At 37.5% G+C, this 26,916-nt stretch overlaps 2 protein-coding genes and 1 long non-coding RNA gene across 4 annotated transcripts; 2 read left to right on the top strand and 1 right to left on the bottom strand.

The window, feature by feature from the left end:
* The first annotated feature begins 17,096 nt into the window (after nt 1-17,096).
* Nucleotides 17,097-20,112, top strand: LOC106451612 (mitogen-activated protein kinase 18). The gene is made up of 9 exons (XM_013893560.3): nt 17,097-17,175; nt 17,287-17,341; nt 17,491-18,027; nt 18,106-18,165; nt 18,512-18,661; nt 18,738-19,105; nt 19,185-19,286; nt 19,376-19,470; nt 19,555-20,112. The coding sequence occupies exons 2-9, from the start codon at nt 17,318-17,320 to the stop codon at nt 19,950-19,952; spliced, it is 1,734 nt and encodes a 577-aa protein (XP_013749014.2). The 5' UTR covers nt 17,097-17,175; nt 17,287-17,317; the 3' UTR covers nt 19,953-20,112.
* Nucleotides 20,113-21,257: 1,145 nt separating this feature from the next.
* On the top strand, nt 21,258-23,915 carry LOC125595414 (trifunctional UDP-glucose 4,6-dehydratase/UDP-4-keto-6-deoxy-D-glucose 3,5-epimerase/UDP-4-keto-L-rhamnose-reductase RHM2-like). Of its 2 annotated transcripts, none has more exons than XM_048771192.1 (3): nt 21,258-21,357; nt 21,609-23,186; nt 23,268-23,915. In XM_048771192.1, exons 2-3 carry the CDS (start codon nt 21,624-21,626, stop codon nt 23,709-23,711), a joined length of 2,007 nt encoding a protein of 668 aa, XP_048627149.1. In that variant the 5' UTR covers nt 21,258-21,357; nt 21,609-21,623; the 3' UTR covers nt 23,712-23,915. The 2 variants fall into 2 exon arrangements, with proteins under 2 accessions (XP_048627149.1, XP_048627148.1); XM_048771191.1 differs by lacking the exon at nt 21,258-21,357 and adding an exon at nt 21,398-21,527.
* LOC125595415 lies at nt 23,855-24,542 on the bottom strand. Its single transcript, XR_007330242.1, has 2 exons — nt 24,139-24,542; nt 23,855-24,051 (listed from the first exon to the last, which is right to left on the bottom strand). It is a non-coding gene; the product is annotated as an uncharacterized LOC125595415 (long non-coding RNA).
* Nucleotides 24,543-26,916: the final 2,374 nt, after the last annotated feature.

Here is a 26,916-nt window from a genome sequence, read left to right on the forward strand (position 1 = left end):
GAGGGAAACGATTCTTCTCTGAGAGATGTTTCAAGAGTGTGAGAGCATTTTCTTACAAGGTGGTCAGCACATAATTAGTTTAAGGGCTTTTCTATTTAAATTTTAGTTAAAATGCTAAATTATATTATTATTTTATGTTTAACAGAAAGTTGAGAAACCACATTGCTGCTGATGATCTAAAGCAAGGTGGAGGAAGTGGACAAGTAGGCAAAAGCTTCTTCGCTATTATTCCCTGAAGAGATGTTATTCCTTTCTAGGAAGTATTGTTCCTATTTTTTTTTTTTTTCTGAAACTTGTTCCTATTGTGTTTACTTTTTGGTTTTTACATCATCTTTCTGAACTGTTTTGTTTTTTTTACAGCAAATAAAAATGCAATTTCTCAAACTCAACATCTTCGTCTCTCACTAAGTCCATGCTTACTGTTATTATGAGATATGTCTGAACACACTTGAAGCATTTTCGAAGTGCCGTCTTCTTTGATGTGATGTAGCTTCTGAAGCGAACGTACGTAGCCCATTTTGCGATGTAAGCTCTGGTCTCTATATAGAAATTAGGCAATTGTTTGCTTTAGACCCCTAATTGAACAAGCACAAGTGCTCCATCTATTTTTTATACTTTGTTACAATCTTTAGCATGCTAAGCAACAACATGGTTGAGATCATGGTGTCTGCCGCCAAAACTGAAGCTAGAACTTTTGACTGGATCAAGTACACATAGCACATGAACTTTTGACTTGATCATTACTTTCTTTTTTCCGGGTTCTTTAACACAGTGCTCACAAACAATATTTACCACAGCTTGAGCCTTGAGGATGAGCTATGAATTCAGTTCCACCTTCAAGAAACTTCAAAAGGCCCTTGAAAAAAAACACTTGAAAGCGGATAATCTCTCTTTTTTTGGTCATCAAGTAATATAGAAGTTTATAACATTACATGTCTAACTAAAAGTCTGTCAAGATCGAGTTCCTCTAAAATATCGGAAAACAAAATTTTATGTGACTGAGATTATATTGTTTCGGCAAAGTTGAGCAAGTTTTTACGTATTCAAATAATTAAATTCTAAACTTTATAAAGCTAAAAATATATCAAGTTTTTAAAAAAATTTAAAATTTCTTAAGGTTCGAATTTTCTTTTTGAGTATCCCAGCTGAAAAAATATTTATTTTCTAATTTTAACTTTAATTTTTTTTATTGTTATTTATTTTTGGTTTTTATTTATTAAAACTGTTACATCATCGGACTTTTTACCCGTGAATGAATAGTTTAGTTATACTTTTGACTTGATAAACGAGTAAATTAAATTAAACATTTTTGTGATACATTTATCAGGTCGAAGGTTTACGTGTTAGTCTGGGCAAATAAACCGAACCCGAAAATCTGAACCGAATCCGATCCAATAAAAATGAATCCGAACCGATTTGAACACCCGATATAATACCGAATGGATCTTGTTTTATGGTATTTCGGGTTATGGGTATTATCCGAACCGAATCCAAAATTAAATGGATATCCGATAGAACCCGAAACATTCAAAATGCCAAATAGAACTTGTACCAAACATGATCTCATTCTGATATGTAGCCAAAATACACTAAGATATTATTAACATCTACAATAACGATCTACTACATGAAGGTTGATGGTTGAAAGTGGCGGTTGAGGTTTTAAATTTTTAGATTGTTGGTTATTTTTCATTGAATAATTTTTTTTTCATTTCATGAGAACTTAATTTTTCGTTTTATGATTTCATTTATAGGTTTTCTTTCTATCATAACAACGTTTACAATTCTTTGATTTTGAATGATCATGTTTGATGTTTTTTTTCTTATTTTGAATTGATTTTACTTATGTTTTGTTTATAAAATAGGTACAAATCAAGTACTTTAAACCCGAAGAACCGATTATACTTATGTTTTGGTTACAAAATAGGTATAAATCAAGTACTTTAAAACTAAATAACCGGTTGGGAACCCAAAACCCGAAAGTACAACCGGTTGTACCGTTCTTTGAAGATTACTAACCCCGACCCGAACCCGATAAAACCCGAACCGGTCCCGAACCAAACTTTTATATAATCCGAATGGGGCTGATTTTGATAACCCGAAAACTGAGATCCAATTTGACAAAACCGAAACCCGATTGACCTGATGCCCATGCCTATGTTAGTCAAAATAAAAATCAGTTTTGCTATGTATGTCACATCGGTGCCCTGGCCAGACAGCCAACCATTTTTTTTATTGCATCTCCCATTGATTTTGTGTGGATTGACACCTTCGCCATGAGCAGCAGCATTACTCTAGCATTGTGTGAGTTTTAAGCACACCTATTTTTAACAAAAAGTTGGGTTCTCCTGCAAACATTTGAGAATACGAAAACTACAAAACATACTAATAAGCTTAGTGGATACATGGTAAACCGAATTCGTTCCGAATTCGTACACCTAACATACCGATTATGATACATGGTAAGCAGGATATCTCTGCACTAGTTTTTAAAACCCGAAAATAAGTCAGATTTTCTGCATCCGCATGACTATAATACAAACAAAAATCTTGACAAACAATATTTACGCGTAATGTTGCAACAGAATATTGAATAAAAAAACCTGTCATATCGAACAGAACATTCTCGTGTTCACTTTTTGTGCGTATTATACCCTTATTCATCACAGTTTTTGTATACACATTCATAAGATCAATAACATTCACTTTTTCATACTAAAATCATCATATATTATCGTCTATCAGTTATTTTTGAAACGTCAATACAAACGAACCTAATTTCAAAGTGGATTTTAAGATCATCAAAGACATCATTGATTCCTATTCTTTGGCCGGTCGTAATATTAATGAAAATAATTTCAAAGTTTCTTAATTTAATTAATATAGCAAACCCATACACTACAAGGAAACAGCGGTATTCTGACGGACGTTCCGACGGAAAATGAATTCCTCGGAATATACCGAGGCATTTCCGAGGCAATTCCGAGGAAACACAAAATTTTGCTTCCTCGGAATTCCGTCGGAATATTCCGACGGAATTCCGAGGAAAATTCGTTTCGTCGGAATATTCCGACGGAATACCGAGGAAACTAGTATTCCTCGGAAAAAACCGATGAATTCCGAGGAAATATTATAGACGTTAGAGAGCCGTTGGAGAGCCGTTGGGGGATTTTAAAAATTCCGAGGAAATTCCGACGAACTAGCCGTTTGCATCGGAATTCCGTCGGAATTTCCTCGGACCGTCGGCAGGATTTCAACTATAAATACAAGCACCCCTCTTCCTCTTCATTCACACCATATCTTCATCCTCCCTCTCACTTTCTTTACACACGAATTTGATTCATAAAAAACATGTCTTCTTCAAATTATTTTCGTTCTTGGATCGATCGACCTCATTTGGATCCGAACACGAGATTGCTTACGGAAGAATACCAACAAGGTATAACCGAATTCATGGGGTTAGTTCACCGACAACCGGAAGCAAAAACAGGTATGTTAAGATGTCCTTGCTCTAATTGTAAAAATAAAAAAGTTATTAAAGAATGGGATGTTTGGACTCATTTATATTTGAGTGGGTTTACACGAAGTTACAAAATTTGGTATCATCATGGAGAAACTGATTATGAACTTGGTAGTACTAGCGAACCTCAGCCAGCGGTTAGATTAGAAGATCCAATTAGAACGGATGTAGATTACGGTGTAGGTACTGAGCAGATGGTAAATGATCATTTTAGAGGGGAAGATTTACCCAATGCCGAAGCTAGGAGATTTTATGATATGTTGGATGCTGGAAAGCAACCATTGTACGAAGGTTGCAGAGATGGTCATTCAGCTTTATCATCTGCTACAAGATTGATGGGCATTAAGACGGATTATAATTTGGCTGAAGACTGTGTGGATGCGATTGCTGATTATGTAAAAGGTATTCTACCCGAAGATAATGTAGCTCCTGGCTCATACTACGAGGTTCAGAAACTCGTAGCTGGTCTTGGTTTATCGTATCAGGTAATAGATGTATGCAGAGACAACTGCATGATTTATTGGAGGGCGGATGAACAGCGGGTTTCATGCAAATTTTGTGGGAAGCCTCGTTATAAAGATACGAGTGGAAGAGTTCCAGTACCATATAAAAGGATGTGGTATTTGCCTTTGACGGAAAGGTTGCAGAGGCTGTATCTGTCTGAACGCACAGCGCAACCAATGAGATGGCATGCGGAGCACTCAACAGATGGTGAGATCAGACATCCTTCAGATGCAAAAGCGTGGAAGCATTTCCAATCAAAGTATCCCGACTTTGCGTATGAGAGAAGAAATGTCTACCTTGGATTATGTACTGATGGTTTCAGCCCGTTTGGCAAGAGTGGAAGACAGTATTCTCTATGGCCAGTCATTCTTACACCATACAACCTACCCCCAAACTTGTGCTTGCGACGAGAGTTTTTGTTTCTCTCGATTCTCGTTCCCGGACCAGAGCATCCTAAGAGATCACTTGATGTGTTTCTTCAGCCACTAATATATGAGTTGCAACAACTATGGACTCAAGGTGCTGAAACATACGATGTTTCGTATAAAGAAAACTTTCAAATGCGGGCAGTACTAATGTGGACAATAAGTGATTTTCCAGCATATGGTATGTTATCTGGATGGACAACGCATGGAAGGCTATCATGTCCATATTGTCAAGATAACACTGATGCTTTCCAACTAAAACACGGAAGGAAAACGTGTTGGTTTGACTGTCACAGGAGATTTCTACCACCAGATCATCCATATCGTAGAAGTAGGAATTTGTTTACGAAGAACAAGAGGGTGTTTGACAGTCCACCTCCGGAAATTCGTGGGAAAGATTTGAAGACACAACTTAGAGATTTTGGTGCAGAAAGGACGCCAGACGTCGGTGGACATGAGCATTTTCCGGTAGATGGTGTTGGAAACCTACATAACTGGCACAAAAAAAGTATTTTTTGGGATCTGCCATACTGGGAGGATCATCTACTAAGGCATAATTTAGATGTCATGCATATCGAGAAGAACTTTTTTGACAATCTCATGAACACGATCCTTAATGTTCAAGGTAAAACAAAGGATAATTTGAAGTCAAGACTGGATTTAGTCGATATATGTGCTCGTTCAGAACTTCATGTTGATGAGAGTGGTAGGGCTCCTTTTCCCATATACCGACTTGATGCAGCGGGAAAGGATGCGTTCTTTGATTGGATTTCAAACGATGTGGAATTTCCAGACGGTTACGCATCTAATTTGCGTAACTGTATCGACAGAAAGGAAGGAAAGTTTACTGGCTTGAAAAGCCATGATTGCCATGTAATGATGCAGCGTCTCCTTCCGTTTGCCTTCAAGGAACTATTACCACGAAATGTTCATGAAGCAATTGCAGGGATAAGTGGTTTCTTCCGCGATTTATGCACAAGATCAGTGACTCTTGAAGGTATTGAAAATTTGAAGACTAACATAGCTGTGATTCAGTGCAACCTTGAGAAGATATTTCCTCCCTCATTTTTTGATGTTATGGAGCATCTTGTTATTCACCTGGTAAGAGAATTGGAACTTGGTGGTCCTGTGCAGTATAGATGGATGTATCTGTATGAGCGGTATATGTTCCATTTGAAGAAGATGGTGAAAAATTTAAGTAGGGTGGAAGGGTCTATAGTCGCACAGATGATCAATGAAGAAACTTCAAACTTTGCCGAGTACTACTTTCCAGCAGAAGTTCAGACCAAAAACAGAAGACCTGCTCGGCATGATGATAGAGGCGAACGGGCAACATATCATTGGAAGGTTCCAGACATTTTCACAGACGTTGGACGACTTAGCGGAAAACCAAAGGACCGTCGACTTACTGATCAGGAGCGCAGTCATTTGCAAACATATTTACTCACCAACTGCGAAGATGTTCTTCAATATGAAAGGATTTTCATGGCAGAAAAGCGGTTAGAATATAGATACGCCACAGAGGACGAACTAGAAGAAATGAAGCAGAGAGAATTTGGTGGATGGATGTTTACTTATGTGAGTGATGGTTTGGCCAGAGGTGAAACATTTGACGATTGGATACGCGAGATGGTCGTTGGACCAAACTTTGTTGTGAAGTCATATCCGAGATTTTGTACTCGAGGATATGCATTCACAACTCAGAAGAGGAGACGTTCGAGTACGACTTACGATGCTGGTGTTTGTTCTGCATCAGGAGATGATGTATACTACGGACACATAAATGAGATTTTGGAAATCAAGTATTTGGGCATGGTTGGATTGCGCTGTACTGTTTTCTATTGTGACTGGCACGACAACACTCCAGATCGAGGTGTGAGAACAGATGCATTTGGTGTTACATCAGTAAATTCAAGACGGAAGCTGCAATATTATGATCCTTTCATTCTTGCTTCTCAGGCCGATCAGGTTTGTTATATCAAGTACCCCCGGGTAAGGAACAGAGATGATCCATGGGTTACTGTTACAAGACTCAACCCGAGAGGCCGAGTTCAGGGAAGTTCTGAGCTGGAAGACCCACTACAACCAAGCACATCCGGCAACTTAAGTGCAGCAGAAGATTTAGGTGGAGTTGGCCTTGTAGTCGATTTAACTGACTTCGGAGAAGAAGCCGCCGTTCACGTAGAGGATGAACCAGTGATTGGAGAGTTTCACCAAGATCCAGATTCAGATTCATCTGGTGATGACGACTCGGAAACAGACTAGCGTCGACCTTTTTTTTTTTTTTTTTAAAGGAAAATTCCGAGGAAATTCCGAGGACAGATAGGTTTTCCTCGGAATTTCCTCGGAATAGATCTTCTCGATTGAAAACCCCAAGTTCCTCGGAATTCCCTCGAAAATTCCGAGGAAATTCCGAGGAACTCTTTATGTTCGTCGGCATTTCCTCGGAAAATTCCGAGGAAATTCCGAGGAGATGGGGATTTGATTATAGATTCTTTTTCCTCGGAATCTCCTCGGTATATTCCGAGGAAATGCCGACGAACATAAGGATTTCCTCGGAATCTCCTCGGTATATTCCGAGGAAATTCCGAGGAACTTGGGGTTTTAAATCGAAAACAACGTTTTACGGATTGAATAACACGTATATAACCTTCATTAAGTGTCATAACCAGATTATGATGTTTGGAACTATGAACTTTGGTGTTTTATCCAATAACAAACACTTTTACGATTGCATGAACGAAAACCACACAACATAAGAGAAACACTTATACACTTTAATAAACGGTAAAGGGAATACTTACAATTATTTTTGAAATTGTGTTATTTCATGGTTTATGATCATCTATACAAAGAATCCTCAATGGTATGCATTATAATTGTATAAGAAATGAAATACGGCGAAAATAATCGATGTTTTAAAACCCCAAACCCTGGTTCCTCAGAAATTCCTCGGAGATTACCGAGGGTATTCCGAGGAATCATTGTTCGTCGGAATATTTTCATTTAACCGGGTAAACCAAGCCGCCAAATATTTCGGGAAAATTGAATCAAAGAATTCCGAGGAAATTCCGACGGAAATATTAAATATTTCCGAGGAAATTCCGACGGATAGTTTCCGTCGGACGCCTCATAATATTAGGGCGAGCCCGATCTTCTTCCCCATTTCTCTCTTTCTCTCCGCGCCGCTGAGCCTCTCCTCTCGCGATTTCCGGCGACTCCACCGTTCTCTCTCGCGTTTTTCCGGCGAATCTCCCCTAATCCTCCCCCATAATCATGTAAGAACCCTATCCCACTCTTTTAGGTTAGATTTGTATGGTTTTTAAGTAGATTTGATGATTTTGGAATGAGATTTATAGATTTTGTTAGGGTGAATGGTAGATTTGTGTAAAATCGAGTTTGATTATGTATTTCACTTGATTTGAATTTTTTTTTTTAGTTTTATTAATTTTGTGGTTATAAAAATCGAATTTGAAATTATATATATATATTGAAAACGTTTTTTGTATATAAAATCTATTTTTTGCATTTTAAATTCATTTATATATTTATTAAACATTTTTAAAATCTATAAAACTTTTTTTAAGATTAAAAATCATTTATATAATATTTAAAAACATTTTTTTTGTATTTTATATGTAAATATAAATTTCTATATTTATTAAACATTTTTAATATTATGAAAACTATTTTTGTAATTATTTAACATTTTAAACATTTTTAAAACTATTTTTCGTAATTATTATGTTTTTGGGATTTATTTAAACTATTTTAAAATTTTTAAACTATTTTTTATTTATTAAAACTTTTTTTATTTAAACTGTTTTTTTTAATTAAAATTATTAGAACTAATTTTTAAATATGTTTTTTTTTTAATTTACAGGTCTAATGATGATCAGATCCGGCCTCGCCAGCGTCGTAGCCGGGGTGGTATGGGGAGCCAGTCTCGGGGTTCTTCCAGCCATGTTCAGGATTCCGTTTCGCCCCACAGCTCATACCATACATCTCCCTCTCCATTACTCGCTCCTGCTGCTCCCGCTCCCGCTGCTGCACCCGCTCCTGGTCCCGCTGCTGCACCCGGTCCTCTGGGAGTGATGAGGGTTGCGGAGTTGGTTCGACAGCCCGGTCGTGACCATCTTCCCTATCTCACTGAGTATCCACATGGACATGGTCAAACATGGTAATTTAAACTTTTATTTTTTAAACTATTTTTTATTTAAACTATTTTTTATTAATAATTTATTTTTTTATTAGGTTCAACCGATCCGGGAACGGGATCAGCGCATGGATCAACCGTATGATGTACTCGGCCCTCGACAGCGGACATCCGACTTTCACTCACTTCCCTGTCGAGAAGCAGCATCTGTGGTTTCAGCAGTTTGCGGTAAGTATTCTAATTTTTAAATTATATTTTTTATATTATTAAAACTATTTTTTGTAATTATTAAACTATTTTCTATATTTATTAGACATTTTAAATATTATTAAACTTATTTTTGTAATTATTAAACTAATTTCTATATTTATTAGACATTTTAAATATTATTAAAACTTATTTTGTAATTATTAAATTATTTTTTTAATTATTAAACTATTTTTTATTTATTAAACGACGATTTTTGTAATTATTAAACTATTATATTTTTGTGCTTAAAAACTATTTTTAAACTATTTCAGCAAGAATTCAACTGGAATGCCGATGATACGCTCTCTATCTATCACCATTTTGTCCATAAAGTTATGGACAACTATGGGAAGCAGATGTACGAGTGGAAGAAGAAGTGGGAAGTAAACAAGGTAGTTTTTAATTTATTAACAATTTTTAATTTATTAAACTATTTTTAAAATTATTAAACTTTTTTTTTTTAATTAAAAGGTCCCAAAGTCGATGAACAACACGGTCTGGAAGGAGTTGTGTGCGCATTGGGATAAAGAAGAGACGAAAGAAACTTCTTCCACCAACTCCAACAACCGCAGGAGCGACCGTAAAGGAAAGGGCATCTACAAGCATAACTTGGGTGCTCAATCTATTGCCACTCTGGCGGATCGCATGGTAAGCTCAACCGCTTTTTCTTCAATTATTTAAGTTTCAGAATTTTATTTTTTTGCATTTTCAAATTTCTAATGTTTGTCTAATTTATTTTTTTTCAAGGCGGAAGAAAATGAAGGCCACCCAGTTGATGATCTCGCCCTTATGAAAAGGGCGTATACCAACAAGAAGACCGGCCAGATTGATGATGGTCTTGTGAGGGACGTGGTCGACCTGGTCCAAACTCAGGTGTATGACGAAGTGTCTCAGCTTCAAACCGATGATGACGATTCGACGGCCTCGACCAACTTGTCTCGGGTTCGAATCAACGAAATCGTTGAATCGGTAAGTTTTTTTTTTTTTAAAAGTTCAATTTAATTATTTCTTGATTTTTATTTTATCATCAATTTAAATTATCTAAACTTGGTTATTTATATTTCAGTCGGTTCCAAAGAAAAAGGGACGTTTGGTCGGTTTGGGTCGTCGCTCCCGGTCGGCTGCTCCTTCTTCTGCACCACATGCGTATGTTGATCCAGAAGTTCTTACGGCTCAGCTGAAGGACAAGGATGATCGGATATCTGCGTTGGAGACTCAGATGGCAGCTCAACAGGCGGGCTATGAGACCCAGAAGAGGCTGAACGAGCAGATGATGGAGATGATGAAGAGGATGTACCCGAACGAGACGTTCCCGAACATTCAAGACCCGTAGTTTTTTTTTTTTTCCAAAAACTCTGAATGTTTTATTTAATTTGAATATTATCTACTATGTTTTATTTTATGTTTTATTCAATTTTAATTTTAAATTTTAAAAATTTTAATTTTTAAAAATAAATTAATTTAAAAAAAAAAAAATTTAAAAAAAATAAATTTTTTCAAAATTCCGAGGGAATGGAGTTCCTCGGAAAATTCCGAGGAACTTTCTCCCCTCGGCAAATTCCGACGAACTTTAGTTCCTCGGAATTTTCTGAGGGAAAAAGTTCCTCGGAATTTTCCGAGAAACTCCACTCCCTCGGAAATTCCGAGGGAAGAAGTTTCTCGGAAAAGTCCGAGGAACATTTGTTCCTCGGTATTTTCCGATAAACATTCCGAGGAATATTTCGTCGAAACTTCCGAGGATGGGACCATCGGAATTCCCTCGGTATTTTCCGAGGAACATTCCGACGAACTTCGTGTCCTCGGAATATCCTCGGAATTTTGTTTCCTCGGAATTCCGTCGGAAAATTCCGACGGAATTCCGAGGAATTATGAATTTCCGAGGAGTTATTTCCGAGGACTTTTTTCGTCGGTATGTCCTCGGAATAGCGTTATTCCGACGACATACCGACGATTTTTTCCCTCAGTATCCCGATGTTTTCTTGTAGTGATAATACATGTCTCTCTCAAATAGAAGAAACTAATATGCACCAAAAGATCAGCTATAGTTCTTTCTTACGACCTGCTAACGACTTCAGACTCGTATAAAGTTGATTTATATGATACCTTAGGCAATATAGTCTGAAGTTATTGTATTTATGGGGCTTGTGAATCGAGTTTCTATTCTTTTTATAAAGTGAATAATATTAGTTTGATACATGTGGAAGCGTCTTTCTTCATGCTTTACGTAAGGACCAACTTCGCAACTCACTTTATTATGTTTGAATGTAACAAAAAAATTAGTGCTGAACTCTTTTTTCATATTAAATCTTGACCAAATATAATATCTAATCTTAACCTTTAAATGAATTACGAGATAAACTCTTTATTTGAGCCAGACACTAGAAGTTGGTCTTTTCAATAAACACAAAAGCCAATTTGTGTAAATTGATATCAACTCCGTATCTTCACAGAAGCTATATTTCTGTTATTTTTTTTATCAAAAAAAAATAAATCTTGCAGTAGCACTAAGATTAAGAGATACCATTATTCCAATGAGGATTTCAACCTTCTTCTTTTTTTTGTTTAAATTAAAATAGAATGTAATCTGTTGTGTATATTGATATACGTCATAGTGTATATATACAAGAAGGATCTCCTAACCCTTAGGGATTTAGATAACTACAATACATAGTTATCTTTATCTACAAGTTATGTCCTTATCTCTATACCCTCCCTCAAGTTGGAGGTGAAAGATTGTGAATCTCCAACTTGAAAAGAAGATAAGCAAATGTAGTTGATGGTAGTGCCTTTGTAAGTAAGTCTGCTGGCTGTTCCTTGGTCTTGATATGTTCAGTTGTGATGAGTTTTTCCACGACCCGCATCACGAACAAAATGACAATCAGATTCGACATGTTTGGTGCGCTCATGAAACACAGGGTTTGCGGCAATATAGATGGCAGATTTGCTGTCGCAAAAGAGACGCATAGGTTGATCATGGCGAATTCCGAAAGCTGCAAGTAGTTGTTTGATCCATTTGAGTTCCTTCAAGGTGAATGCCATGGCGCGATATTCAGCTTCAGCAGAGGACATAGACACCGTCTTCTGTTTCTTTGTCTTCCAAGAAATGGGAGATTGTCCGAGCTGAACAATGTATGCGCTGACAGACCGTCGAGACATAGGACATGTATTCCAATCGGAGTCGCAATAAGCAGTGACACGAAGATCAGAGTCTGACCGTAGTAGTATTCCCTGGCTTGGAGAACCTTTAATATACCGGACTGTACGCAAAGCTGCATCCCAATGATCCTGACGTGGTTTTTGCATACACTGCGAAAGAACATGAACTGTATAACAAAGATCAGGTCGTGTGAACGTAAGGTATATAAGACGCCCGATAAGGCGGCGATAAGACGCCGGATCAGTAAGTAGAGGAGATTTCGAAAGGAGGAGCTTGTGATTGAGTTCAATGGGAACCAGAGAGGGCTTAGACCCAAGGAGTCCAGCCTCGGTGACAAGGTCAAGAGCATATTTCCGTTGGGAGATGAAGATACCATCGTCATTGCGAGCCACTTTGATACCTAGAAAATACTTGAGTTTTCCCAAATCTTTCATGTGGAAACACTTGTGTAGATAATTCTTGAACCTCTGTATTGTGGAGATGTCATTGCCAGCTATGATGAAATCATCCACATAGATAAGAATGTGTAGAGATATCTTGTCTTTGATAAGTGAGAAGTGAGAGTAGTCGGCTCTGCTCTGTTTGAAACCATAAGACTTCAACGCCGTGCTGAGTTTTTCAAACCAACATCTAGGTGATTGTTTGAGCCCATAAATGGACTTGCGGAGACGACAAACCTTTGTAGGATCAGGATCTTCGAAACCAGGTGGCAACTTCATATAAACTTCCTCTTTTAAATCACCATGCAAGAACGCATTATGAACATCCATCTGATGAAGTTCCCATCTTTTAGTAGCGGCAATCTCAAGGAGCAGACGCACGGTAGTTGGTTTGGCTACTGGAGCGAATGTATCCGTATAATCAAGGCCTTCTCTTTGACGATTCCCACAAGCTACCAAACGAGACTTTTTGCGAGTTTCCTTGTCGTTGGCGTCAAACTTCGTTTTATAGATCCATTGGCAAGCTATCGCCTTTTTGCCTTTTGGTAATGAGGTAATGTCCCATGTGTGATTTGCGTCAAGCGCTGTGTACTCGTCAGTCATGGAGTCATTCCAAATATCATCAAGAGAAGCTTCTTTGAAAGACTTAGGATTGTTAGTAGACGTTAGTGCTGCCAAAAAAGCTGTATGTGCAACTGAGAAACGAGCTTGAGACAAGTAAGAGTCGATGGGATAGGGAGTAATACCTGAGACCGAGACAGGAAGACCTTGAGTAGGAGTCGATGAAAGAGAAGTGATGGGGGGTGTACTAACTGTAGAAACATTAACCACGTAGTCTTTGAGAAGAACAGACGGCTTGTGGCTACGATGACCACGACCTAGTAACTCAGGAAGACCAGGTGATGGAGGAGTGTCTGAAATAGTAGTAGCAGGCGTAGACTGCGCAACCGGAGAACTAGGTTGAGTAAAGGAAGATCCAGGTGATGGAGACTCAGACGCATTAGTAGTATCATGTGCCGCTGGTGGAAGAGCAACGTCTGTAGTTTGTGTAATAGGTAGTAATGAAGAAGGGACCACTGGTGCAGGGTCGGAAGCCACTGGTGTAGTGGTAGAAATCACTGGTTGAGTAGTATCACCGGAGCATGCTGGTGTAGTAGGAAGTAACCAGTCATCGATTGTAGCATCTGGTTGATAGATTGGTGGTGTAACATATGATGTATCTGTAACTCCTGGAAACTGTTCTTCAAGAAAAACAACGTCGCGGCTGGCAAAGAATTCATTACTGTCGATATCATAAAGTTTCCAGGCTTTCTTTCCGTAGGGATAGCCCACAAAAAGACACTTTCGGCTGCGATCACTGAACTTGTCTCTGTTGCGAGGTCGTCTGTGAGCGTAGCATAGGCATCCAAAGGTGCGTAAAGAGTCGTATGAAGGTTTTGAACCGTGTAACAGTTCATACGGAGTACTTCCATGTAGAACAACAGACGGTGTCCGGTTAATGAGATGAGCTGCTGTGAGTATGCTCTCGCCTCAAAAAGTAACTGGTAGTTTGGCTTGAAACAGAAGTGAGCGTGCGATGTTGAGGATGTGCCTATGCTTGCGTTCAACGCGAGCGTTCTGTTGAGGTGTGTCGACGCAGGAGGTTTGGTGTTGGATACCATTTTGACGAAAATATGAAGACAAGACCATGAACTCAGAGCCATTATCTGTTCGAATGGTTTTAACTTGTTTCCCGAACTGTTTTCCACTCATAACACAGAAGTTCTTGATCAAGTCCTTAACTTCTGACTTTTCCAACATAAGATATGTCCACACAGCTCTAGAGTAGTCATCAACAATGGTGAGAAAGTAAGCAGCACCACATGATGATAGAGTTCTATACGGACCCCAAACGTCACAATGAATTAATGAAAAAGGTTCCAAAGCTTTATTAAAACTATCATGAAAGACTGAACGTGTTTGCTTGGCACGAAAACAAATATCACATGAGTGAGAATCCTTAAAATCGACTTTTAAATCAGAAAACACAGGTAATGTAGAAAGCACTTTGTGGGAAGGGTGACCAAGACGTCGATGCCATAGGACTGCAGGAGAAATAGTTTTCGCAGAAGTCTGATGTGAACGAGCAACTTTGACACCCTTGAAGTAGTACACCCCATCTCTTTCTTCACCGGCTCCAATCAGGGTCCTCGTAAAACGGTCCTGTAAAACACAAAGAGTGTCAGTAAATATAGCAATACAACCGGTTTGCTTGAGTAGTCTTGATACTGAGATCAATGTGCAATTGAAGTTTGGTACATAAAGCACATTAACAAGTATGTAATCTTTAGTAAGAGATATGCGGCCAATTTTTGTAGCGCGCGAAGCAGTGCCGTCCGGGAAAGTAACCGCATACGGTATAATATCTATTGCATCTTGTAAGAGAGACAAGTCGCCTGTCATATGGTGAGAGGCACCAGTATCGATAATAACATCAGAAAGATCAGTTTTACCAGACAAGCGATCAGTGGAGAGTTGAGATTGTTGTGACTGAAGCATGGTGATGAGAGCTGAAATTTGATCGGTTGTAGAGGTAGATGATGGAGCACTAACAGAAGCGGAGGCAGCATTCAAACGTCCACGTCCATGTCCACTGGAGCTGGATGAACGTCCTCCACGTCCTCTGTTTCCAGAGAAGGTACGTGAAGAATTGCGTTGTTGTTGTTCGAGAAAACCATTCCGGGTAGCCATGTAGAAGAAAACATTCGGAGGCTTCATGTCCTGTACGTTTACAGTGAGTACACGATCGAGCAGGATCACGACTTCGAGTCGCAACAGCTGCGGCAGTTATAGAAGCGGGAGTGATATCTGATTTGATTGAGAAGCCAACTGCGTCCTGTTTTGTATCTGCAGTGCGCATGTTGTTGATGTGCTGCTCAGCTCAATGACTCTTGAATAAACGGTGTTTAGTTCTGGAAGAGGGTCCTCGTCAATGATTTGAGATCGAATGGTATTGAACCTCACTTCATCGAGACCAAAGAGAAACTTGTGAATTTTAGCGTCCTCTCGCTCCTTCTCAAGTTCAGCAGAAGCAGTGCATGTACAAGACACAACGGGTTTGAAGTTTTGAATTTCTTCCCATAACTTGGAAAGACGGCCATAGTACTCCAGAACAGACTGGCCATTCTGTTTACAATTAGTGATTTCGTCTTGAAAAAGATGCTTGCGTACGGCATTCTTGACTGAGAAACGTTGTTTTAGAGATTCCCACAGTTTCGAAGCATCTGCAACATGAGTCACGGTTGAACGAACTTGAGGATCGATAGACGTTCGAATCCAGCCTACTATCATAGAATTAGTAGAGGTCCAGCGGGCAAGATCGGGATTGGTGGTAGGTTTAAGTACTGAGCCATCGAGAAATCCGATCTTTTGTTTAGCCTGTAGAGAGTTCCACAGCTCTACTGCCCACTCGGAGTAGTTATCTCCTCGGAGAAGTACTGGTGTAATTAGGGCACCAGGATTATCAGAGGGATGAAGGTTGTAAGGAGAGTTTGAAACAAAGCTCTCCGTAGTAGAAGAAGTAGAAGTAGAAGAACTCGTTGTTGACGACATGAAGAACGATCAACACGATTTGATGTAGTAGAGAAAAAATATGTAAGCGGAAGCAGAGAAAAAGGTCAAGGATCGTGCCTTAGCTCTGATACCATAAAATAGAATGTAATATGTTGTGTATATTGATGTACGTCATAGTGTATATATACAAGAAGGATCTCCTAACCCTTAGGGGATTTAGATAACTACAATACATAGTTATCTTTATCTACAAGTTATGTCCTTATCTCTATATAGATTTTTATTATTATCACGAATATGAAAAATGACTAAACACACGAACGAAAGACATATAATCAGATATGAAGCGAACCACTTGATGATATACGGAAGATCGTTTTCTCGATATTGGTTTGAATTATATTGAATGTTTGTTATCAAACATGTGTCTTTAGTGCCCTCTCTGTTCAAAATTCTATTTAAACTGGTTGATTGAGATGTCAAAGATATAAATTCTACCAAAAAAATCATGTGTCTTTATCCTATAATATATTCGTGTATGTCATCGTGTTTGAACTTTGAACTGGTAAAATCTCTAAGAATAATTAATAATCAATGTCAAATCTGTTGCCAAATTAATATCTTCTAAAAATAATTGTTCACATATATGAATTTAGTCAACTGGTTAGTTGTTTCCTCAAAAAGAAAATTAAAGATGGATGAATGATTTGTTTTTATTAATTAAACCGGATAATTGAATACATATGAATTTAGTCAACTGAATAGTAGTTGTTACCTAAAAAAGATAGATTAATTGATTTGTTCATTAATTAGGAATTTGTTTTTATCATAATAAGAAAATATAGTACTTTAGTTGATTAAGTTTCTCTTCCACGTGGAGGGCTAAATGGACCACTTGGCAAAAAGAGGGGATATAATTTAAATCTGAAATAAAGAACTTATCAACGGTCCAAGTCCAGGCAACAGTTGGCTTTACCCAATGAGTACTTTTCCAAAGAGGTCATGGAAAAGGAAAACTATCACCCTTAGAGTTGGTAACAATAACGAAACTGCCACTCATCTGAGACTTTTAAACCGTACGCAATAAGTAGCACGAGGATAACAAATTCTATTTTGATAGAGCCTTTGGGATTCTCTCTCTCGTCTCTTCTTCTCCGATCGCTGCTTCTAGGGTTTGTTTTCTTCTTCTCTCTTGTCTTCTTCACTATTGTGCGAATCTGTCTGAAGATAGTTTTCTGAGTTTTGAGTTTGTGGGTTTGTTCGTATCGATTGGAATCAATCAGGGCAAGATTAAAGTCGATAACTTTGAAGAGGATGCAACCAAATCAAGCAAAGAGGGTTAGTCTCTCTCTCTCTCTGTCTCTCAATTTGTTAATCAGAGATTTAAAAGTCAAACCTTTGTGATAAATTAACAACCTTTACATTATTGCATGATCAAAATTTGATGTATTTAGTAGTGTTAAAGTTTATGTTTTGTCTTTGATTAGGACACGAAAGAGATGGACTTTTTCACAGAGTACGGCGACGCCAACCGATACCGAATCCTCGAAGTCATCGGCAAAGGAAGCTACGGAGTTGTGTGCGCAGCCATCGACACGCACACGGGAGAGAAAGTCGCAATCAAGAAGATCAACGACATCTTCGAACACATCTCCGACGCGCTTCGGATCCTCCGTGAGGTCAAGCTTCTGAGGCTCCTAAGGCATCCTGATATAGTGGAGATCAAAAGCATCATGCTTCCTCCTTCCAAGCGAGAGTTCAAAGACATCTACGTTGTCTTTGAGCTCATGGAATCTGATCTTCACCAAGTTATTAAAGCTAACGATGATCTGACTCGCGATCACCACCAGTTTTTCCTTTACCAGATGCTTCGCGCCTTGAAGTTTATGCATACGGCTAATGTTTATCATCGTGATCTTAAGCCGAAGAATATACTGGCGAATGCAAACAGCAAGTTGAAAGTTTGTGACTTTGGGTTGGCTAGAGTTGCGTTTAATGATACTCCTACAACAGTCTTGTGGACGGTTTGTATCCCTCGTTGTCTCTTTTTGTTTGTTAACTGTCTTCGTGTTCTGTGTGTTTGACATCTCTCTTCGATGCAGGACTATGTTGCCACAAGATGGTACAGAGCGCCTGAGCTCTGTGGATCATTCTTTACTAAGGTATGTGTTACTGTGTACTTAATCTATGCACACTGGTTGGTTCTCTGTACTTGTCTATGTGTATTGGATATGGTTGGTGTAGAATAATACTGTTAATAGATATAGTTGTATTAGAGTTGTGTAGTTCCTGTGGGATAAAGAATATTGAAATAGTTCTTGTTCAGGGATGACTTTTGAACTCTCCTGGAGGTTGAAAACCTGTGAAATCAGGTAACCTTGTATCAGGTTATTATGTCCATTGAGTGCTTTCTTTTGCATTCTCCTGCAAAATAATATTTCTGATTTTTTTTTTATATTAATTTTCTCATTTTTAGTCTGATTTAAGTTACTATCTTTTTATTTGCAGTATACTCCAGCTATAGACATATGGAGCATTGGTTGCATCTTTGCAGAGGTACTAACAGGGAAGCCATTGTTTCCGGGGAAAAGCATTTCTCATCAGCTGGAGTTGATTACTGATCTTCTTGGCACACCAAAACCAGAGACTATTTCTGGAGTATGTTTACACATATATGGCCATTTATGTTTATTTGAAATTGTAATAGCTATAACATCTGTATATATGATTACAGGTTAGAAATGATAAAGCTAGAAAATACTTGAGTGAGATGAAGAAGAAAGATCCGGTCACCTTCTCTCAAAAATTCTCCAAAGCCGATCCTTTAGCAATCAGACTCTTGCAGAGGCTGTTGGCTTTTGATCCAAAGGATAGACCAACTGCTGCAGAGGCACTGGCTGATCCTTACTTTAAGGGTCTTGCTAAGGTTGAAAGAGAGCCTTCATGTCAGCCAATCTCGAAGATGGAGTTTGAGTTTGAGAGAAGAAGGTTGACGAAGGATGACATTAGGGAACTTATATACAGGGAGATACTGGAGTACCATCCTCAGTTGCTCAAGGACTATATGAGCGGTTCTGAGGGATCAAGTTTCGTATATCCTAGGTTTGTGTTGTTTTTTTGCCTAATCATTCACTTCATTTCATCTGTTTTTTGCTAATTTTCTTTGACGTCTTTGTTGCAGCGCCATAGGACATCTTAGGAAGCAGTTCAATTACTTAGAGGAGAATAGCAGTAGAAATGGTCCGGTCATACCTCTTGAGAGGAAGCACGTTTCACTTCCTCGGTGTGTTTCTTCTTTTTTCTTATTGTTCTCTCTTCTGATTAAACAGAGTTTTAATATGTTCTCTACCTCTTGTTTATCATCTTCCACAGGTCTACAGTTCATTCAAGTGTAGTCCATTCCACCAGTCAACCAATTCCTGCAGGAACTAGAGCTTTAGGACCTCCTCCAAGAGTACCACCATCTGGTAAAAACCTATTTATCTCCTAAAGTTTGAGACTTCATAGAACCCATTGTAATCAATTTAGTCTCTGTGTGTGTGTGTCTACAGGTAGAGCAGGACGTGTTGTGGAATCATCTGTTAGTTATGAGAATGGTAGGTACCTCAAAGAAACTTACTTCAGAAGCGCGGTATCATCTCCTCACTGCTACTTCAAAGCAAACACCATGATGAACCCAAATAACAGCAAGGTTGAGACTTCTTTTCAGCCTAAACCACAAGAATTTGTCACCGTACCTCCAGCTGCTAGGACTAACCAAACAAACGTGGAGATTGTGAACCGCCCAAACCCTTATTTCCAGTCACAAGTCCCTAATATAGAACACTCAAGCAACAACAACAATATGGCCATCGATGCTAAGCTGTTGCAATCACAGACACAGTTTGGTCCAGCCGGGGCCGCAGCGGTTGCAGTAGCAGCACACATGAACATAGGCACAACTATTTAGGGTCTCCGGTCCTAGTTTTTTTTGTGTAGAGAATTATTGGGCCAGGGTCTGATTTGAACAGCTTTCAAATGATATAATAAAAGATTTTCTGATGTTGTAACTCACAAGATTTGGTTAGATCAGTCTGATCCCGGGTTGTTACCGGTAATGGTTTCAGTTATCTTGTTGGCTCCATAGTCTTTGAATTTGTTATAAGCGTAGTTCATAGAAGAGAAGAAGACGGTGGTGATTATATACTTCTTAAACTTCAAGATAGGTCCCATTACTACCTTATGGGTTGGTTCTTCAACAATGAGGGAAAGTCTCTTTGGTTATCGGAAAACATTGTATCTAAGATGTTAATATAGAGAATCGTTAAGCCGATAAACATGGAATAGTTAACAAAAGGCATTGGCTATTAGATCTTTACCCTCCGTGAATCATTCTTCATGCACATTATAATTAGCCATTTTCTCAATGGCTGCCAGAAAATAAAAACCAAACCGGTTTTAAGGAAACCGGTTTATTAGGCTGGGACATAACCCCCATATAAGCCTGAACCAAGCACATGTCACTGGGTTTCCATTTATTGTTAACGACTTTCTGTTTTCTTTTAATAAGCACATGGAAGAATGTATTTGAGGAAGTAATTAAATTATAGCGTTGCGTGAATTAAGCATCTGCATTGAATGATCCGTTATGTTTAATCTCTGGTCTTTTTCTTTTGTTGAATTGAATTAAACTGATACTTAATCACGGGTTGACATGTAGATGCATTCAATCTAGCATTGATAATATTTAAACTGGCATGTGCCGTTCGTTACACTTTAGATCATAAACAAGGAAGTGGTATTAATCCTCAAGTGACATTTATGGTACTCATGTTCGTTACACTTTAGTACTTTACACATTGATTTTCATTAATTCCCAATTCTAACCATATGATTAACGAAAATCATATTTTTTTAGTTAAATCAAACAAGTGATATTAATCCTCAATTGGAATATAAAACTAGAGAAATAATGAAAATAATGTATTTTGCTCCTTTAATAAGCGATTAATTATTTTAATTTATCCTTTTTGATTATTCTTGAATTTTCCTATTATAAATAGGGTATACGTATGAGAAAAAGATAATAAAATGAACAAACAAGAAAAAGACATGAGTTTCTTTTAAAAAGACATGAGTTTCTTTTTGTCGGACGCTAAGCTCACGTGAAAACTGGAATAAGTAAGACAACTTAGGGTAAAACCGTCAATTCACTCCTACGGTTCTCCGTAACTGTCTCAGAATATAAGATGCGCAGTGTCCAGAGAAGCTCCGTGGACCGTAGATTTTCCTTCTTCCTCCATACTGTTCTTTCTTTTTGATCTCTCTCTCTATCTCTTAGGATCTTTTGTCCTAAGGTTAACTGAATTGTGACGGTACGTGAAATGTTTCTCTCTTTTTCTTTCTTCTGAAAATTATCTAATGCTTTACACTAGATTTGCAAATGATGTAACGTGAGTAACGTAACATGCGATCTAGTTTCCTGGATGTTGTCTGTTTACATGATCCCATATCAATGTGTCATTGTTTTCTTCTTTAAGACCTGGTGATTGGATCTGGATCTGTTTTTTTCTGTATTTGCTTGCATCCATTTGATGCTGTAACGTTGTTTTTGTTGTTGTTACAGGTATTTCATTTTAAAATGGCTACTACATATAAGCCCAAGAACATTCTCATAACTGGAGCTGCTGGATTTATTGCTTCTCATGTTGCCAACAGACTAATCCGTAGCTATCCAGATTACAAGATCGTTGTCTTGGACAAGCTTGATTACTGTTCAGATCTCAAGAATCTCAACCCTTCGCATTCTTCTCCAAACTTTAAGTTTGTCAAAGGAGATATCGCTAGTGATGACCTCGTTAGCTACCTTCTCATCACTGAAAACATCGATACCATCATGCACTTTGCTGCTCAAACCCATGTTGACAACTCCTTCGGTAACAGCTTTGAATTTACCAAGAACAATATATACGGTACTCATGTTCTTCTTGAAGCCTGTAAAGTAACAGGACAGATCAGGAGGTTTATCCATGTGAGTACCGATGAAGTCTATGGAGAAACAGATGAGGATGCTGCTGTTGGAAACCATGAAGCTTCTCAGCTTTTACCGACGAATCCATACTCAGCTACTAAGGCTGGTGCTGAGATGCTTGTGATGGCTTATGGTCGATCATATGGATTGCCTGTTATCACTACCCGTGGGAACAATGTTTATGGGCCTAACCAGTTTCCTGAGAAAATGATTCCTAAGTTCATGTTGTTAGCTATGAGTGGTAAGCCACTTCCGATCCATGGAGATGGATCTAACGTCAGGAGTTACTTGTACTGTGAAGACGTAGCTGAAGCCTTTGAGGTTGTTCTTCACAAAGGAGAAGTTGGTCACGTGTACAACATCGGAACAAAGAGAGAAAGAAGAGTGATTGATGTGGCGAGAGACATCTGCAAACTTCTAGGGAAAGATCCTGAATCAAGCATTCAGTTTGTGGAGAATCGACCTTTTAATGATCAGAGGTACTTCCTTGATGATCAGAAGCTGAAGAATCTGGGTTGGTCGGAGAGAACCGGGTGGGAAGATGGGTTGAAGAAGACAATGGAATGGTACACTCAGAACCCTGAGTGGTGGGGTGATGTCTCTGGAGCTTTGCTTCCTCATCCGAGGATGCTTATGATGCCTGGTGGAAGACTCTCGGATGTTTCTGATGAGAAGAAAGACGCGTCGAGCAACACCGTTCAGACATTCACGGTCGTAACACCTAACAACAAGACTGCTGGTTCTAATGACAAAGCCTCGTTAAAGTTTTTGATCTATGGTAAGACTGGGTGGATCGGTGGTCTTCTAGGGAAACTATGTGAGAAGCAAGGGATTACATATGAGTATGGGAAAGGACGTTTGGAGGACAGAGCTTCTCTTATTGCTGATATTCGTAGCATCAAGCCGACTCATGTGTTTAACGCTGCTGGTTTGACCGGGAGACCTAACGTTGACTGGTGTGAATCTCACAAAGCCGAGACCATTCGTGTCAATGTCGCTGGTACGTTGACTCTTGCAGATGTTTGTAGAGAGAGTGGTCTCTTGATGATGAATTTCGCCACCGGTTGCATCTTTGAGTACGATGCTGCACATCCTGAGGGTTCTGGTCTTGGCTTCAAGGAGGAAGACAAGCCCAACTTCACTGGTTCTTTCTACTCCAAAACCAAAGCCATGGTAATGTTCTTTATTTATAACTCATAACACTCTTTCATTACCAAGAAGTGACTCTGTTTTGTTTCTTCTTCTGGTCACCAGGTCGAGGAGCTTTTGAGAGAGTTTGACAATGTATGTACTTTGAGAGTCCGGATGCCAATCTCATCAGACCTAAAAAACCCACGAAACTTCATCACCAAGATATCACGCTACAACAAAGTGGTGAACATCCCGAACAGCATGACCATACTAGATGAGCTACTTCCAATCTCCATCGAGATGGCAAAGAGAAACCTGAGAGGGATATGGAACTTCACCAACCCAGGGGTGGTGAGCCACAACGAGATACTGGAGATGTACAAGAGTTACATCGAGCCTGGATTTAAATGGTCCAACTTCACAGTTGAAGAACAAGCTAAGGTCATTGTTGCTCCTCGAAGCAACAATGAAATGGATGGTGCTAAACTAAGCAAGGAGTTCCCAGAGATGCTACCTATTAAAGAGGCACTGATCAAATACGTTTTTGGACCAAACAAGAGAACCTGAGCCCTCAATGAACAATACACTATTTGCCACAAGTGCTTACCTATAACTGTTTCTTTTTTTCCCTTTCTTTTTACAAAAATGCCTTTTTATTTTTGCTCGCTCGTCATCTTACATCCTTGTAAGTAGTTTCACTATATTGATTCTACAAAAATATATGATTTATCATTACTATTTATAGAGACGAGAGTTCTTCATTCTCTCAAATACTAGCTTTCTCCTATGATTTTACTTACTAAGACAGTAAGCTTATAAAAAACAAAGAGTCACTTACTGGTTGTGACCATTAGTGCTTATATCCACTCAGGTTCAAAACACTTGAATTTGATCCTTCAGCTACAACCTGAGAAGTGATGCAACAAGTGTTGTTTTTTAAATAAACCCAAGTATCTAATATGAATTTGCTCAAGTTTTGGGTTACGTTGCTTACGTGAACAGTTGAGGGCGGGAACGAGAAAGCTGAGAGCGTTTAATAGGGGAGAGAATAAGGGCTTCGAATGGAACACAGTTCAAATAAACGCAGATCAAACAGAACAAATGCAGATCATGCAGATCAAGCAGAACAAATGCAGATCAAACTAATTTAATAAATTATCGTAATTAAATACATGTTGAATTTTTCAATAAAAGTTAAATATCTCAACAAAGTACAATTTATTATAAATAAGTAATAAATATAATTTGACAAAAATAACAAAAAATATCATCATTCTAATAAATATAGTAAAATTGTAAATTATTTGAAAATTTATCACAATTAAAAAAATTATAAAGAGTATTCTTGTTTTGCTCTTATTTTTTTTATTTTTATTTAAGTTTTCGGTTCTTTATTACCAGTTGGTTCAACTATAGAATTAATTAAGCATGTGTATAAAAAATGAGAACAGAAAACCGAACCAAAACCAAACCGAAATAACAAACCCAAAACTAAAGTTCAAAAATAACCGAATGGTTCCATTATTTCTTTAGCCAAAAAAATGAAACCGAACCAAAGTAATTATAATATTTAGTATTAGAAATACCAAATATTCTAAACATATTACTTTACACCGAACTATACAAAAAAAATCAAAATACTCGAATATTTTTTCTAAAGTATTTTAAATTATCTAAATTATCCTAAAGAACCGAATTACTCTAATAGTTTTTATCCAAAATATTAAAAAAAATTCAAATTGTACAATTTATTAAATATTATTAATTATAAACTATAAATTAATCATTATTATTTATAATTCGTTGAAAACCTAACTAAAAGCGTGCTGAAAAAAAAAACTATTTAAGCATACTTTAGATTTTTGAATTATTTTTAGTTGATGTAGATATGTGGAAACAATTAAAAATATAAAATAATTAATTAAAATAATATAAAAATACTGCTTTTATTAAAATACAAAATTAATTAAATAAAATATGAAAAGACATACATATGTTATAATATATCTTTAGAGAACAAGTGAACTTTTTACTTAGTATTACCGAATATAGATTTAATTTAATTTAGTCAAAATAAATAAATTATTATTATATCACTTATAGATAATAGACTAAAAAGGAAGAAAAAAAAAGAAAAAAAATGCTACACAACCGTAGGTCACCTGCCTATCGTCCACTCCCTCTAGCCATGAAATGCATGTATGTGTTATAATATATATTTAGAGGATAAGTGAATTTTTTAATTTATTTTAAATCAAAAGAAATAAAATCTTATACTATTTTTAGATAATTGGTTTAATAAAGTTGCAAATGCTTGTTTGAATCTTTATCCTACTATATAAAAGGGACTAAATTCAAGGTTTTTGAGACTATCCACCTCAGCCAAAATATTCTCATCCAAAAAGAATTAAAAATAAATGTCATTTAGAAAATAATTAACTAACATACAACTTTTGATATTTCTAGAAATTTCAAATTTGTAACTGCTAATTTATTAATAGAATCATATATCTATATTGAATTATGTTCTATTTTTAATCGTTAGACTTCAAGGGTAAATAAATTATTAATTTATAATATATATAGTTTATAACTTTATATTGTAGTTATAAATAAAGAGAAAATAATTGGGAAGAGTGAATAAGCTCATGTAAAATTATGTAATTAAAATGGTAAAATGGTGAGTATGATGAGGTGAATCTAAGAAAATTTGTTGTAAAAATTTTGGTGCTTTCTTCGTCCACTATAATGATTTTAAATAAAATATATATTCACATAAATAAGTCAATATTTGTTGTTTTTTTTTTGGTAAGATATTAAGATTATCATTTTCTGAAAGGTTACACTGTTGTTTTTAAACAATTTATTACAGCAAGGAAACAAAAACAACCAACAACAACTCAAGGTAAAAAAAGCCTTAAGGAGATCTTATACAAGAAATATAAAAAAGAAGTAGATAAGAGGAGAAAGAAGAACTTGTCGGGTAAGAGAGGAGACAGTCACGCATCATACGGTCGAGAGAGGCAAGGATGACTGATGAAGGTGAGGAGACAGCTGTGAACACACGAGCATTACGCTCTTTCCACAACAGGTAGATGGCTGACTGAAAGTAGAGCTTGATGACTGGAGTAGCATGTGCATCTGCGTTGACGCGAGGTTGATTGATCTAGGCTGCAACAGAGTGTAGATCAGCCGGAGGAGAAATCCAAACTTCAGCAGCAAAAGACTCCCATATCAAGCGAGAGAAAGAGCACTCAAAGAAGAGATGATGGTGAGTCTCTATTTCCAGATTACAAAGGACGCACGTTCCGGAGACATTTAACCCCCAACGCCTCAAGCGATCCTTGGTTGGCAGTCTTCTCCGCAAAGCCAACCATGATATAAACGCATTACGTGGAATATGTTCCTTGAACCAAATAGTCTTGTGCCAATATTTATTGTTGATTGTGTCTATATTCTTTTCTGACATTAGTATCCATATTTTTTGGTAAACTGATCCAAAGAGATTAGTTTGTGGCGCTAACCAAACGAAGATTATAGTGTTTACTTTGGATAAAGTAATAGGTTGAATGATAGATGGCGTGCGTGCCTTTTCACATGGAAATCTGCACATATATTAAAATTGTAAGTTTTGAATCATAGAGAAAATATAGTGTATATGACTGAAGTTAGTCCATTCTGAAACTAAAGATGGCTAAAATTCTTCTTTGTCAAAATGCATAGATGTGAATCTTATATGAATAGAGTTCTCCATTGCTTATAGCAGTGTAAT

The sequence above is a fragment of the Brassica napus genome, unplaced genomic scaffold (assembly GCF_020379485.1).
Source record: "Brassica napus cultivar Da-Ae unplaced genomic scaffold, Da-Ae ScsIHWf_1059;HRSCAF=1494, whole genome shotgun sequence".
Taxonomy (NCBI): Eukaryota; Viridiplantae; Streptophyta; class Magnoliopsida; order Brassicales; family Brassicaceae; genus Brassica; species Brassica napus.

What these genes read in the sequence shown, in the direction of transcription:
- LOC106451612 (XM_013893560.3), top strand. Translation starts at nt 17,318, where the DNA reads ATGCAACCAAATCAAGCAAAGAGG. An exon ending in AACCAAATCAAGCAAAGAGG is followed by an intron (nt 17,342 to 17,490) that starts GTTAGTCTCTCT and finishes GTCTTTGATTAG; the next exon opens with GACACGAAAGAGATGGACTT. An exon ending in AAGCACGTTTCACTTCCTCG is followed by an intron (nt 19,287 to 19,375) that starts GTGTGTTTCTTC and finishes CATCTTCCACAG; the next exon opens with GTCTACAGTTCATTCAAGTG.
- LOC125595414 (XM_048771192.1), top strand. Translation starts at nt 21,624, where the DNA reads ATGGCTACTACATATAAGCCCAAGAACATTCTCATAACTGGAGCTGCT. An exon ending in ACTCCAAAACCAAAGCCATG is followed by an intron (nt 23,187 to 23,267) that starts GTAATGTTCTTT and finishes TCTGGTCACCAG; the next exon opens with GTCGAGGAGCTTTTGAGAGA.